At 46.2% G+C, this 15,745-nt stretch overlaps 1 protein-coding gene across 1 annotated transcript; it reads left to right on the top strand.

The window, feature by feature from the left end:
* The first annotated feature begins 1,793 nt into the window (after positions 1–1,793).
* On the top strand, positions 1,794–6,843 carry LOC114699996 (glutathione S-transferase Mu 1). Its single transcript, XM_028879411.2, has 8 exons — positions 1,794–2,026; positions 2,224–2,299; positions 2,699–2,763; positions 3,062–3,143; positions 3,241–3,341; positions 4,243–4,338; positions 4,418–4,528; positions 6,024–6,843. Exons 1-8 carry the CDS (start codon positions 1,991–1,993, stop codon positions 6,111–6,113), a joined length of 657 nt encoding a protein of 218 aa, XP_028735244.1. The 5' UTR covers positions 1,794–1,990; the 3' UTR covers positions 6,114–6,843.
* The last annotated feature ends 8,902 nt before the right edge of the window (positions 6,844–15,745 follow it).

The raw sequence follows: 15,745 nt of genomic DNA, 5'->3' as shown, positions 1-15,745 counted from the left end.
ATGTTCCAGATAATTAAAACTATCATCTACCAAGAAATCATGTTTTTTATGTAAGGATAAGCAAAAACCTTCCAAAATGAGGCAAGCACGGATAATTTAGGAGAACTCCCAAGAGGAATAATAGATTCCTTTCCATAAAGGCCGACTTCCACAGTGGGACTGGAACAAAATACATACAGCACAAATTTGCAGAATGTAGATCTCTGTGAGTTTGAGGGCACCCTGGTCTGCATAATGAGTTCATGGCCAGCCATGGCTACATAGTTGAGCCTTGAATGAGTTCTGGCCAGCCATGGCTACAGAGTCAAGCCTTGCTCAAACAACAAAAATCACAGACTAAAACACTGGGAGACTTGGAGAAATAGTTCTACCCTCGATAATGGGTAGGGGACACAGAAGACAAGCAAGGAAAGTGATGGCTTATCCACGGCAATCAACCAACATGCAGGATGCTTTCTTCTATGAGATCGATGCCTTGGTTATGGGGCCTTTCCTCAGCAGCAGAAAAGTAGCTAAGACAAGTACATCATTTAAGATTATAGTACCAGGTATGGTGGCACACACCTTTAATTCCCAGCACTCAGGAGGCAGAGGCAGGCAGATTTCTGTGAGTTCGAGGTCAGCCTGGTTTGCGGAGTGAATTCCAGGACAGCCAGGACCATGTAGAGAGATCCTGTCCCTGTCTCAACAAAAACAAAAATAAAAGGCAACAAAAAAAGCAAAAACCCCAACCAGCCAACCAACCAAACAAAAACCTGATTATAGCTATGTGTTAGCTTGGTTCACAGACAGGCTGAGTACACAGCAGGATGGCAGTCTTAAGTGTGATATTAACTCTGGCTGTGAGGTCCAGCAAAAGTCTGTCTCTTAGAATATAAAAGAGATTTTTATCATGATGCACTGCCACAGTACACTCTTAATATTAGTAAGAATTTCAGGTATAGTCACCTGCCACTCTAGCACATTTTGGTTAAAGATGGACCCTATATATTTAGAAAGTCCCATAGAATTCTAATGGAATTTAAAGTTCTTCCTATTTGATGACCCTGTAGGAGTCTTTAAAGCCATAACGCATGTATGAGACACCTGCTGTACAAAAGGAGAGCCCACTTCCCCCGCCCCCGAGACACAGTCTTTGTACACACACACAAACCAGTGTTGTGAACAGTATACCCTGCTCTGAACAGCTCCTATAGACATCTCAGGCATTGCTTTCTTGATTGCATTTGCTGGACGCTGAACGCTGACCCTGAGCTCCTCACGCACTGGCCTTGTGCACCCTCCGACATTTCAGGAAGTCTTAGGTCTGTGTAAGTACACTCAGGTGGTCACAATATAGTGAAAGCTGCTACACTTGTTAGGAGACATGTGACTCGTGTTAACTCCCTGAATAATATGAGCGGACATCCTGACCATGGGCGAACATTCAAAATTTCCATTTTCCTACTTTTTAAAAATCAGAGGTTTATCTGTGATAAAAATCATCTCTTTGAATTCAGAGGTACTTCTGAACAGAGACTGCTCTCTGCCAGGTGGAGAAACATCACCTCAACTGTCATCGGCAGAGCCCTGCAGGAGTCTGCCTTGATTGACAACAGGGATGAAGTGCCTAATCAATACTTTCGGTTTGGGGACTTCCTTGTGGTCTGACCCTACCACACTTCGAGAACAGCAGGGCGAGCTGTCTGGGAAAGACAGCGGCTCGGCCGGTGCTCTGCTTCTGCGCAGTCGGCGGGAGGATGAGGGTGGGACTGCAGGCGGAACCGCATCTTACGCTTTCCGGTCTCTTGGGGGCGGAACTCAGTACTTTTGCTTCTGCAGGTGACACTGCCTAGGCTAGAGCCGTAGAGCCGGTGTGTGTTGCCGGGCGGAGCCAGTAGGGGCAGGACTGCACCGGGCGTCAGCTCCGCCCAGCTATCCTAGAGCAGGAGGATAAAGTCAAAGCAGCTCTCCCCGGAGGACAGTGGACTCAGCCGCTGGCACCAGCACCATGCCTATGACGCTGGGTTACTGGGACATCCGTGGGGTGAGCGACCACTTGACGGGTGGAAAGGATCGAGGGGCTAGGATGAGGGAAGCGGTGGAAGGGAGAGGTCTAGAGGAATCCCTTGTCCAGCTCAGATTATGGCACGCATGCTTGCTGGCGTGTGCGTCTGTGTACTCTCTTGGTGGAGGCGAAGTCACACAGAAACCCCAGTTCCCATTCCTGACCTATCTCTGCAGCTGGCTCACGCTATCCGCCTGCTCCTGGAATACACAGACTCAAGCTATGAGGAGAAGAGATACACCATGGGCGATGGTAATGACATTCTTCTGGTCAGACTCTTCCCTACCCCTGTCCATTGGTGCCTAGCAACCCATTTCTGACCTACACTACATTACAGGGCTCTGCAGTACAGGGCTCCTCCATGTGGACTTAGAATCTTGCCTCTTACAGAAACTTCCAGAGAGTGGGCTTGATCTTTCAACACGGAACCCTGGAGGTGGAGGGGTGGGTCCCCTTACTCCTGTTGAAATTAGATCACATTCCCCATGAAGACTTGCTAAGTCGTAGAGATGTCGGGCCCACAGTCCCAAGCACTCTTCATCCCTGGAAGTGTGTGAGGTTGCAGATCCCCTGCTTGAAGGGGCTGAGTTCCTAGAACAGGTGTGTTGGACACTAGGCTGATTTCTTTTTACGTCATCTTTTCAACCGTAGCTCCTGACTATGACAGAAGCCAATGGCTGAGTGAGAAATTCAAGCTGGGCCTGGACTTTCCCAACGTAGGTGCAGGGAAGGGGAGGTTTGGGGAAGGCATGATGTCCTCACCTCATCTCCTTGCCTGGCTGAGGGGGTTGGGATCAGAGCTTCTGCTCTCCTGCTCCCATTCCTGGTGGCTGCACAGCATTTCTGTGATGGACTGGGTCCCAACTCCTCCTTTCAGTGTGCAGTGTGTTCATGGAGGGCTTCCCATGCTAGCCACACTGAATGCCATGCCACAGGGCCACGTGTCTGTCCTAACTTAGGGAAGTGAGGCTGGGACCTCAGATCCCATCTGACCGTCCTTGCTTGTCCAAACAGCTGCCCTACTTAATCGATGGGTCACACAAGATCACCCAGAGCAACGCCATCCTGCGCTACATTGCCCGCAAGAACAACATGTGTGAGTGGGCTGGCTGCAGGGAGGGGCATGGGGGATAACCTCCTTGGCTTGGCTGGGGTGGGATGTTGAGGATGAGTCTGTGTTGTGTGTGCTGCAGGTGGGGAGACGGAAGAAGAAAAGATTCGTGTGGACATTTTGGAGAACCAGGCTATGGATGTCTCCAATCAGCTGGCTAGAGTCTGTTACAGCCCAGACTTTGTGAGTCCCATCCATCTCCCACACTGGGCTGGACCAGGCAGTGTTTGGGTCGGGACTCAGCTCTCTCAGGTTCCCCCAGGTTCTGCATAGGTCTTATTTACTTTTTGAATTTCTTAGCCACTTATCCCCCAGGATGTTTTCTGGGTTGTCCCCAGCAGTCTCCATAACACTGAACTATCAAATGAACACTCTTACTTAGGCCCTACCTGTCTGAGGGAACAGTACAGACTTCCAGAGTGGACACTAAGTTCCTAGACGGTGAAGTCATGTTTCCAAGTGTCCTCACCCTGTGCGCTCTGCCGTAGGCCCTCCACCAGGTAGTTCACATCATTGCTGACCATGAAATACATGTATCCTCAATGGATTAGAAAAAGAAGTCCAAGGTGCAGGACTCAGGGAACCCTGTCCGACCTCTCAAAGTGCTTCTCTTCACACCCACGCGAGTCAGCAAATTTTCTATCTGTAGATCAGGAGCAGCCTGAAGGACTTTATCTCCTTGCCTGCCAGCCTCAAATACTCCTCAGTTGACTGGGGGGAAACTCAAGTATATTTCATCCATCTATTACATGGAACTCTCATCTTCTCCTCCAAATACTTCTTTGATGCTGCCTGGCATCAGACCCAGGGCCTGCTGCCTGCTCCAGGCACCTGTAGGCTTAGGCATCAGGAATGATGATGTCCCATTGTGGACAGTGTCTGATTGCATTTGAAGGGTGGGATGAGCTACCATGGAATCTAATAAGTAAGTGTTGGTACATTCAATCAAAGCCTGGACAACGACGCGGTCTCCATCTTAGTGGAGATGTCTGCCCACCCCTGACCATTTAGGGCCATGCACGATACTGTTGGACCTGGTCACTGTGCCAGGGAACTTCCATGGTGACAGCTGTTTTTGCTTCAGGAGAAACTGAAGGCTGAATACTCGGAGCAGCTGCCTGGAACGATGAAGCTCTTCTCACAGTTCCTGGGGAAGCAGACGTGGTTTGTTGGTGAAAAGGTAAGACAGAAGAAGTTGGGGTTGTCATTCTTCCCAGGGGGCAGAATTTCATGCCCCCCCCATTCTTGGTCTTTTGCAGATTACTTTTGTGGATTTCCTTGCTTATGATATCCTAGACCTGCACCTTATATTCGAACCCAAGTGCCTGGATGCCTTCCCAAACCTGAAGGACTTTGTGGCCCGCTTTGAGGTGATGCCCTGGTCCTCCTTGCTCTTGGCTGTCAGCTGATGTTTTCTTGGGCTTGGAGATGGCGTGAGGACAAAGTAGCGTGCATTGAGGACCCACTCTCTGCCGGAACCGGTGCTCAGCACCTTGTGTCTGCTGATCAAGATTATCATTACAGCGTTTCTCCAGGGTGTGGAGAATGATCAGCCCCACTGCTCAGATAAGGAAATGTGAAACCGTAGAGGGTTACTTACCTGCTCAAGGTGTCAGCACCAGCAGAACTGTGCTGGGGTCCCTGTTGACGTTCTGCTCTTTGGGCAGCAGGTCGCGGCTGCTGCCTGGGTTAGGAGGGCAAGTCAAAGGAAGGTGTTGCAAAGCACCCGGATGTAACGAATACTTGTACTTGATGTGCTGAATGTTCTGCTGAGACCTTGTGGGCCCCGTTAGAGAATTTTATCCTGAAATGTGTGTCATGGCTTTCCTCTCTCACTCCTTCGATTTTTTTCCTTTTGGGTGTCCAAGTGTTCCTTTTGTGAGACATCATCATATGCTTAGTTTTGCTTGTATTTTCTGATTTCTGTATGAGGCACATGCCATGCCCAGTAAGAAAGGAAAAGGTGGTCCTTAGACCCACTTTGGCACCGTGTGTATTGGATAACATCAGGCACACCAGACTGGGACGGGTGTGTGGTACCACCTGGGTGCCATGGAGCCCTGATTCACCAGAGACTACTTGTTTGATGCCCACACCACCTAATTTATTAGAAACTTGGGGGTTGGAGACCTTAGTCCCATGGGTTTTTCAAAAGTCTGGAACTCATTTTCCTGTCCCATTCCTTATCAAGTGATGAGCTTTCTCAGCTAGTTCTCATCCTTTGGTCCAAACTGGGTGCCTTTGAGAATGAAGAGGCTGGGGAGACCTGAAGGCTGCAGCTTTAGGCTAAATGTGAACTTGGTCCCTTGGATACAGACAGCTCTGGACTTCGCTGAACTCTTTAGAGATTTTTCTAGGGGCTCACTCTCCTGGTAGAAGGCCAATAACACAGGTGACTGTCATTGAGCCTGCTCCCTGTATCAAGGCTAGAGACAGGATTGGTTGAGGTTCAGCACCAGGTGCAGAAGTTTGACTTTCTCCTTAAGGGAATGATTAGGGAGAGCCTGGCTTTCTTTTCTGGTCTATCTATATCTATAAACTTTGACCCTGGTTTTGCCAAGGCACTGGATGAGATAGGGGTTATCTGCTATCATGCCCTTTTGTCTTGATAGATTCCTACTCAATGTGCAGACCCAGGCAATATGGAGTTTATGTGTGCAAGAGGAGCATGTCTGTGTAGACGGGGTGACAGGGCCCCTTGGGGAGGGCAGGAGGGAGTGCCGAGAGAGTACAGCATTGGAGACAAAGCCCAGGCAGGTCTCAGATGTGTGCCTCTTAGGAGCAGTGTGAGGAAGAGGAAGATGATTGCCCTCTCTGGCCAAGAGCAAGCCCACATTGGTTTTCTTTTCCTTTTCTAACTCTCAGGGACTGAAGAAGATCTCTGCCTACATGAAGAGTGGCCGCTTCCTCCGAACGCCTCTGTATACAAAGGTGGCCACGTGGGGCAATAAGTAGGGCCTTGACGGGGCCGGAGATGGAAACCTGGGGCTCTGGGAACAGTGGAACTTCCTGTGGCCCTGGCACTTCCTTCTTCTTCCTGTCCCCTTCCTGATCCCAGAATGCCCTGGGTCCTCTTCTCTCTCACCCAGTCCCTGCCCTCTCAAGCCCTTTAAAGCCGAGACTCCCCGTTTTCCTTCAGCAAGTGCCCTTCTAGCGGGACTGTCCTGCACCCACTTGATGGTCTTGCCTGTCATTTGCTGTGATGTGAAGAGCTGGGACTCGCCCTCAGAGCTCAGCCTGGGCTCCCCGTGCCTGTCAGGAGGCTGGAGATGCCTCATGTATGAGGGCGCTGCCCGGCCATGTCAGGTACCTGCTGTTGGGCTTGAACCACACTGGCCCTGGCTGCTACACTGCCAGCTTTCACTGCTGCCCCAAAGACTGCCTCGAGGCCTGTTCAGAGGCCAAGTTCACAGGGATTCTGGTTGGATAAGCAGGGGTTTGGGACTTCCTGACTCCATCTGATAGTGTCACAGCAGGCAGCTGCAGGAGGCTATGTGTCACTTAAAGGGAGCCTTTTGGGGCTTGGGGTCTCCTGTACTCTAGCATTACTGAGGCTTATCATACAGGTCTCAGGGGTGAGGACCCAGGCTGGTGGGAGTCCCTAGCAGTAAACCAGAATCCCCTCTGCTTCCCAGTACTATGGCTGCATTTTTTTTTTTTTTTTTTTTTTTTTTTTTTGGTTTTTCGAGACAGGGTTTCTCTGTGTAGCTTTGTGCCTTTCCTGGAACTCACTTGGAAGCCCAGGCTGGCCTCGAACTCACAGAGATCTGCCTGCCTCTGCCTCCCGAGTGCTGGGATTAAAGGCGTGCGCCACCACTGCCCGGCTCTATGGCTGCATTTTATCTATGTGTCTCCAGGATCCTTTCTCCTCTTGGTTCCTGATGCCTTTGGAGTATCCTGTCTTGGTCACCAGGGATGGGGACCAACTTGGCTAATCCCTTCTCTCTGTGAGACCCTGTGAAATAAATTTCTTCGTGCTTTCATAATTCCAGATGTCTTTTCTACCATTTATATCAGCAGTACTTCGGATAGGCATAGAATTGTAGCGTGAACTTTTGGTTTCACACGCGCCCCCCACCTCACCCCAGAAATGGAGTGTCTCTGGTAAGAAGAGTCTAGTCGCTCTGACTAGGATTCTCCTGTCCATGCTCTACGTCGATACTTTAGATGGCCACCTTTGTCTTGAGATCTCCAAGTCAAAGTCTTTGCAGGGATCCCTACCCGGCCGGGTGCTTCTTCACACCCTTTCACAGCTTCCCGAGCGTAGGCTTCTCCCCTGCAGATTTCAAATAAAGTTGCTCTGGGCTGACAGTACTGCCTCCAAGAACCAAAGGCCATTGAACAAAAGCCACAGCAGTCAGGAGCAACCCTCCTTTTGAGTTGTTGGTCCGGGTTGTCTGAGACTCCCAGAACATTACCGGCATTGGTTGCCTCCTCCAAGACGTGGAAGTTAAGCCCCTATTGCTGAAGACACCATTCACTTCAGACAGGGCCCATAGGCCCCTAAGCTGGATCTGACTAGAAACCCTGAGGACTAACTTTCATGGTACCAGAGGGAGCCATGCAAGCTTCCAAAGGAGAGACAACCAGTACTCCTCAGCTAGGATGCCTATGAACCTCGGCAATGACCAGCATGTTATGGTAACCCTTAGGGTGAAGTAATGCCATATGTACCTTGATGGTAACCAACAGCCTGTTCAACAAGAGGAAAAAAAAAATACCTGGAATAGGAAATCTAGTCTAGTGCCCAGGGCTAGTGAAGCCATGGATATTGGAGGAGAACCTACCACTGCCAATTTACTAAACCAGCATAATCCCTAATTACACTCTACATATTTGTTCTTATAACTATAGAGAAGGGTACTCTTCACTCCCCCCTCATCAAGGAACTTATCCTTGAGATAGGTGGAGAGCGTTACAGAAAACCAAAACCAATCAAAATGCGGAGTTGTGGAGCCCAGCCCAACTGATGCTATCTAGAGTTCAAATCCAACACCGAAGGCTCAGGGACCACTGCAGAAGAGTGGACGGGAAGGTTAAGAGCCAGAGGAACAGGGAGTTTGCTGAGACCACGTCTCCTAGGAATGTCAGAAGCTGTGCCTGTGACATCTCACCAGCGTGGTTGCCTAGATAAAAGCCGAACCAGGACAACACCAACAGGCATGCTAACGTGGACAGTGGGGAAGCTCACGAGGCCTGAACTCTAGATAAAGAACTACAGGTAACCAAGGAATGCTGGGAACAGGAGCAATAGTCCTCCCAGGGAAGAGCACTCTAATTGGTTATCCAATACCAAATGGTCAGCCCTGAAAACATGCATACAAGAAACATAAACTGAGCAGGTTGTATTTATGTATTTAGAATATATATATATGCACACACACATATATGTACAGCAATTAATGAAAAAGAGGCTATGGAATTTGAAAGAACAAGGAGAGGGATATGGAAAGGTCTGGAGGAAGGAAGGGGAAGGGGGAAATGATGTAATTATAGTCTGAAAACATAAAAGAAATGATTTAAAAATTAAAACAAAGCTCACTTCAATACTTTTTTCGTAAGTCGTACCTGTTTCTTGGAAGACAAAAGCATTCTGACCTCCTAACAAGAGTGGGTCAGAGGCAGGTACATGTTCAGCTCTGGTGGGTATTGCAGTATTCCAAAGTGATTGTCCCATCAGCAAAGCACCAAAAGATAGTATTGCTGATCAGCCAAGATTCGTTCAAAAACTATCAGAAATACATCTCCAAAAATGGGACTAAGCGTTCCAGAGGCATTTCCCCAAAGTGGAAATCCCGTCACTTAGCCTATGAACTGACAAATGCCATTAGTCAGCAGAACAGTGGCTAAACCCTGCAAGATCCTAGCGTGTTCCCTGCAGAGTGGCCTCCATCCAGTGGGGGACCAACGTGGGCGAATTTTTGCACTGATTGGAACATGTGTGAGACTCATTGCTCACTAGTCCTTCTTCTGCATCGTGTTCTCCTGAAGTGATTTAGAAATCACACCTAGAATGGGCTTCAGGAGACTCCAGGATTCCCAGCAGCTCGGTGAGTTCCCTCGATGGCACCAAGATGAGTAGCTAAGTTTGCAGGCAGGTGTTTTCCTCACTCCCGACTCTCATTTGATTTTTACAGATGCTGACTTCTTTGAGATTAGTATAATCTTAGTATGCTCTGTCTGGTCGTCTTCATGCTATTAGAGATATGGATTTCAATAACTTAAAACCTTCTAGCCAGCATCATGTTCATCTCTGGCTTTAGTCATTTTAATAGGAGAAATCACCAAGTAGATACTATAAGGCAAAAGGTAAAATTAGTTTAGTATTGTATAAGATATTATCTTTTGCTCTTCCAATAGAATAACTTTTGGTGGCAACCTCTTTTTCAACTACATAGGCACTTGGTGGCCAGCACAGCAATTTCATATCTACTCTAATTCCCCTCCCCCTTTGGTTTTTCTGTGTAGTCCTGGCTGGAACTCACTTTGTAGACCATGCTGGCCTTGAACTCAGAGATCCACCCACCTCTCCCTCCCAAATACCGGGGTCAAAGGTGTGCACCACCACACCTAGCTCATTTTCCTTGTTTCATCACGCTTTGGAATGTTTGCCTGGCCTCTTTGTAGATTATTGTTTGTACGTGTTTCCACCTGAGGAATCAAAGTCTGTGAATCTTCCTGAATAAAGCTGTTTATTAATTTCCTACTTATTGCTTAGTCATTTCCTGGAGAAAGTGGAAAGATGGACCTGAGGCAGTCCACAGCTCTGGTTCCTTAGGGTTGTGTAACTGTGATTCTGTTCTAGGTTACCCACCATATAATGTGATAGTTAATTTTATGTAGATGTCACATACATTTCAAGATACCATTCCTCATTATGTCTGCTGTGGTGTTTCCAGAAAAACTTAGCATTTGATTTAGTAGAGAAGATAATGTGCTTACCACTGGGAGATGGCACCGGTTAATCACTCAGGGCCTGGACAATTCTAATACAGAAGGGTGAATTTCCTTCCTCATTTTGACTAGGATATTTTATCTTCTCCTGTCTTACAACAGCTAGGCTACAGGTTCTCTACCCTAAAACTTGGCAGAGACTAATAGGTTTTCTGTAGTCCAACAATAGGTTTCTCTGATGATGCAGTAAGCCAGATCAACTGAAAAAGTAAAAGAACAGGTTTATTTGAGCAAAGCAATGCTCCAGAGATTGAGGCAGGAGAAGTCAGATGCCTGAACTGAAACAGTGAGCTTACATAGCCTGTAGGTGCTGACGTGTACACCAGAAGCTGGCTTTGTGCCCAAGTATGGTCCAAAGCTGACCACTTTAGGCGGGGACTTGGGCTGCTGGCGACTTAGAGGAGGAGCTGCCTGGCTGTGAAGAATTCAGAACTGGGCTTTTTGGCTCCTTTTCTTTCTTGGAAATTCTCTGAGAGCGTGGGGCTGGGGAGAAAGAGAGAGAGAGAGAGAGAGAGAGAGAGAGAGAGAGAGAGAGAGAGAGAGAGGAATGGGGTTTTCTGGATCATGCAGGGGCGAGCTGGAGGTTCCAACCGAACGGAGACTTACAGCATTGCCCTCCATCCTGTCCCTCAACTTGACTGAGCTATGCCACAGACTCCCATTCTTCTTCGAATCGCAGAGAACGTAAAACGTCCCCACTCCATAATGTTTTTCATCCAATTCCAATCATAAGTTACTCATATGTAATGCATTGATATCTATTTGTTCTATTTCTGTGGAGAACCTTGATTATATATAGCAAACAAACACAAAAATTAATTACAATAATGACAGAATAAGTCTATAAAGAAATAAAACACTTCCCATTCTGTAGGCTATTGTTTTGTCTTGTTTACCATGTTCTTTGCCTTACAGAAGCGTCTCAGTTTTAGGTCCCATTTATTAACTGTTGCTCTCAGTGTCTGTGCTACTGGTGTTATATTTAGGAAGGGGTCTCCTGTGCTGATGCGTTCAAGACTACTTCCTACTTTCTCTTCTATTAAGTTCAGTGCAACTGGATATATGTTGAGGTCTTTGACCCACTTGGACTTAAGTTTTATACACGGTGACAGATGTGGATCTCTTTGCAATCTTCTACACGTTGACATCCAGTTATGCCGGCACAATTTGTTGAAGATGCTTTCTTTTTTTCATTGTACAGTTTTGGCTTCTTTGTCAAAAATCAGGCGTTCATAGGTGTGCAGATTAATATCAGAGCCTTCAGTTTGATTCCATTGGTCCACATATTGGTTTTTATGCCCATACCAAGCTGTTTTTATTACTGTAGCTCTATAGTAGAGCTTGAGGATGGTGATGCCTCCAGAAACTAGCAATAGTGGAGAGGGTGCCTGAGCTGGCTAACCCGGTCATCAGATCAGTGAATACCCTGTCACCATAGAGCCTTCATCTAATAACTAATGGAAGCAGATGCAGAGATCCACAATAAGCACCAGGTTGAGCTCCAGAAGTCCAGTCGAAGAGAGGGAAGAGGGATTCTGTGAGCAAGGGTCATCAAGATTATGATGAGGAAACCAAGCTAGTGGGAACTCATGAACTGTAGACCAACAGCTGTGGAGCCTCCATGGGACTGGACTAGGTCCTCTGCATAAACGAGACAGTTGTGTAGCTTGGTCTGCTAAAGGGGCCCCCTGGCAGTAGGATCAGGATCCATCCCTATAGATGTAATTCTAGACAGTCTTATTAAATAAGAAACACAGAACCAAATGCAGAGTTAAAAGCCCAAGAGGTCAGAGAGCAGTAGCCAAGAACTAAGACCACCTTCTTACCTCCCACTGCCACTGCTGTCCTTCCCCTGAGAAAGAGACCTACTTCCTGCGTGTCTGTATTTTTATTGCCTTTCTGTTCTGCCTTCTCATTGGATCTAAACCCAACCACATGACTTCTTTGTCACTGCCTGTCTATACAGACCTCCAGGTCTCAGGTTGGTACTTGGATTAAAGATGTGTGTCACCATGCTGGCTGTGTTCTTGAACACACAGAGATCTGCCTGTCATGTGATCAGATTAAGGGCGTGTGCTACCACTGCCAGACTTCTGCTAAATGGCTTGCTATTAGCTCTGACCTCCAGGCAACTTTATTTATTAACATACAAATAAAATCACATTTCAGCACAAATAAAATATCACCATATATCCCTGGTGCATGAGCTGGCTTTTTGGAGCCTATTACCTATGGGAGAACACTTTGCACAGCCTTGATGCAGAGGGAGAGGCTTGGACCTGCCTCAACTGAATGTACCAGGCTCTGCTGACTCTCTATGGGAGGCCTTACCTTTTTGGAGGAGGGAATGGAGGCAGGGGCATTGGGGGGGGGGAGACTGGGGATGAGGTGACAGGAAGGAAGAGAGGGAGATCTGTGATTGGTATGTAAAATGAATAAATTTTTTTTTAACTTTAGCAAAATATGTTTGTTTTTTTTAATAGTTCAAATTTTTCTTTTATTTTTTTATTTTTATTTTTTAAAATTAATTAATTAATTTATTTTTCTATTATCAGCTTGATACAGTATAAATTCTTATCTTAATAGTGAAATGTTTCATTGAGGCTTGCTCAGTAATTGAGTAAAACCAAAACTTACTATAAGCCACAGTCATCCTAGGGTCCCCTGTGCTATATATATAGCCTCTATGGTTCTGTGGGTTGCAGTCTGATTTTTCTTTGCTTTATATCTAGAATCCACTTATGAGTGAGTACATACCATGTTTGTCCTTCTGGGTTTGGGTTACCTCACTCAGGATAATTTTTTTTCTAGTTCCATCCATTTGCCTGCAAATTTCATGCTGTCATTGTTTTTCTCTGCTGAGTAGTACTCCATTGTGTATATGTACCACATTTTCTTAATCCATTCTTCAGTTGACAGGCATTTAGGTTGTTTCCAAAATAAAAAAAATTTAAAAAAAGAAATAAAACACAAAACATAGCATTTTCATTTCTTGGGGGCCTTTTTCTGTTTGGAACAGATTTCAAATGCAGGGGCACTTGTTTCCTTATATGAGAGAAAACATGCAATATTTGTCAATCTGAATCTGGCTTGTTTTCGCTTAACGCAATGCTCCCCAATTCCATTTACTTTTCTGCAATGACAGTTTCACCCTTTATGGGTAATACTCCACGGTGTTTTATTTAGCCATTCACCTGTTGCAGTGAACCTATGCTGATCCCATAACTTGGCTACTATACCTAGCTGCAGGAAACACGGGTGTGCCATGATGGAGCAGGATCATATGGCAGTCCTGGTTTTTGGTTTTCAGAGGATCTTCCATACAGCTTTCGTAGGTAGCGTTGTGCCAATCTGCACGCTTACTAACAGCACATAACCACTGCTCCCTCTGCATCCCTGGCAGCACTGATTTCCCTTTAGAACAGCATTCTGACAGAGTTGGAATCTCAGTGTAGCTTTCCTTTGCTTTTTCTTGAGGACTGAAAATGTCAAACATCTGAAAAACACATTTATGGCTTATTTGCAGCATTTCTTTCATAGCATTTGCTCATTATGTAGTTATTTTGTTGTTATGGGTTTTATCTTTTTTTTTTTCTCTTCTTTTAACAAGATTCCACTACATAGGTTAAGCTGGGGTCAAACTTGGGATCCTCATGCTTTTACCTCCTGGTATTGGGATTACAGGCATGTGTCGTCATGGTTGGCTGGGGTTTTACATTCTTTTCATATTCTGGGTGTTCATCCTGGGTCAGATGAACAGCTGGCAGAGATTTCTTCCCATCTGCAAGTCTCTCCTCCCTTTACAGAGAGTTTTCTTAGCTGTGGAGCAACTTACTTTTTGATGCGATATGACTTGCCAATTCTTGCATTTATTTTCAGAGCTGTTGAACTCTTACATTAAGGCTTTAGGTTCATTTGGAATTTATTTTTGTACAGGATAAAAGACAGGAATCTCATTCCTATCTTTTGCATGTGACTATCCAGTTTCCCTAGGACTATTGGTTGGAGAATTTTTTTTCCTGTTTTTTATGGCTAAAGAGTATTCCATAATACATATGTACTACATTTTCTTTATTTATCAGTTGATGGCTGTTAGACGGTGTTCATTTCTTGACTATGGTAAAGTGCATACGCCTATCACACTAATTGTATTTTCTGTGGCTGTAATGCCCGGTATTGGCATTGCTGGATCGCATGGTAATGAAGGGGGTGGACAAAAGCATCTTAATACATCTAATCTTTGTACCTACATGCAGCCATTTTGTTTGTTTGTTTTTCAGTTTTTCGAGACAAGATTTCTCTGTTTAACAGCCCTGGCTGTCCTGGAACTCACTTTGTAGACCAACTGGCCTCAAACTCACAAAGATCCACCTGCTTCTGCCTCCTGAGTGCTGGTATTAAAGGCGTGCGCCACTACCGACTGCTGGGCTAGTGGATGACTACTTAGATGACATCCATTTCTTGGCTATTGCAAAGTGCATACTCTTTAGCATACCAATATCATTTCCTGTGGATATAGACCCAGTATTGGCATTACCAGATCACATGCTATCTCATGCAGGGGTGGAAGTTGACAATAGAGCCATTTTGACTTCAGACTCCATTTTACCCATAGGATGAAACAAAGTTCAAGTTCCTATGTAAGTCCCATGGGGACCGTCCAGAAGCTAACCAATTTCCTCCCTAAGCAACAGTCCCCTAAACATAACGCTTGTTCCTAACAACAAAACCTAACCACAAAAAGGACAAACGAATCTAATTGGTTGAATGTTGTGGGAAGATGTGTCACTGCGATTGGTTTAATAAAGAGCTGAATGGCCAATAGCTAGGCAGGAAGAGGTTGGGTGGGACTTCCAGGGACAGAGAAGACTCTGGAAAAAAGGAAGATGGAGTCGCCAGCTAAATGGAGAGGAAACAGGAGGTGCAAGATGAAAGAGAGGTAACACCACATGGCATAGCATAGATTAATATAAGTGGCTTAATTTAAGTTATGAGAGCTAGTGGGACAGGCCTAAGCTGAGGCCGAGCTTTCATAACTAACAAGAAGTCTCTGCGCCGTTATTTGGGGGCTGGCAGTAGAAAAGAAAGTCTGACTGCAGTGGAACATTCTGTGTCAGTTGATAATGATGGGACACAGGGAAAGCCCCTAATCCCTGAATCCTGCCTTGTGAGAAATGTAACTGTAACTTGGCACAGGTGTGTTTATGGCTTTGTGCTTACAAACCCTGCTTCTGCCCGTTTGGGGCTTCCAGGAACAGCAGGGCTCCCGAGTCTTGGTCCTGTCCTGCATCCCTGATCGATCAGCGACTCTGCTTATGTGGTGATTTTTTAAAGTCGTTGGAAGCCGTAAGTGTTGTCTCTCTCCTTCCTCGTGGCCCACAGTGGACTGAGTGTAACAGTAGCTCTATTTCTGATTTTCAGAGAAACACCAGATTGTGATAACGTACACACTCTTATCATTAGGGTCTTAAGAGTTCTCTTCTGTCCAAGTTCTCACCTGCCCCTGATACCTTTGTTCTGTTTGATTACAGCAGTTTTTACTGGAGAAGGTGTGTCTCGTGGCTTTACATCTTCCCAGTGATCCTGAATATTTTTCAAGCTTCTACTGGTCATGTGTGTATGTGGCTCGGAGC

The sequence above is a fragment of the Peromyscus leucopus genome, chromosome 6 (genome assembly GCF_004664715.2).
Source record: "Peromyscus leucopus breed LL Stock chromosome 6, UCI_PerLeu_2.1, whole genome shotgun sequence".
NCBI lineage: Eukaryota > Metazoa > Chordata > Mammalia > Rodentia > Cricetidae > Peromyscus > Peromyscus leucopus.
This window is presented reverse-complemented; position numbering and strand designations above follow the sequence as displayed.

Coding starts and splice junctions, on each gene's coding strand:
- LOC114699996 (XM_028879411.2), top strand. CDS start 1,991: ATGCCTATGACGCTGGGTTACTGGGACATCCGTGGG. Junction 2,027..2,223: donor GTTACTGGGACATCCGTGGG/GTGAGCGACCAC, acceptor CTATCTCTGCAG/CTGGCTCACGCTATCCGCCT. Junction 3,144..3,240: donor TGCCCGCAAGAACAACATGT/GTGAGTGGGCTG, acceptor TGTGTGCTGCAG/GTGGGGAGACGGAAGAAGAA.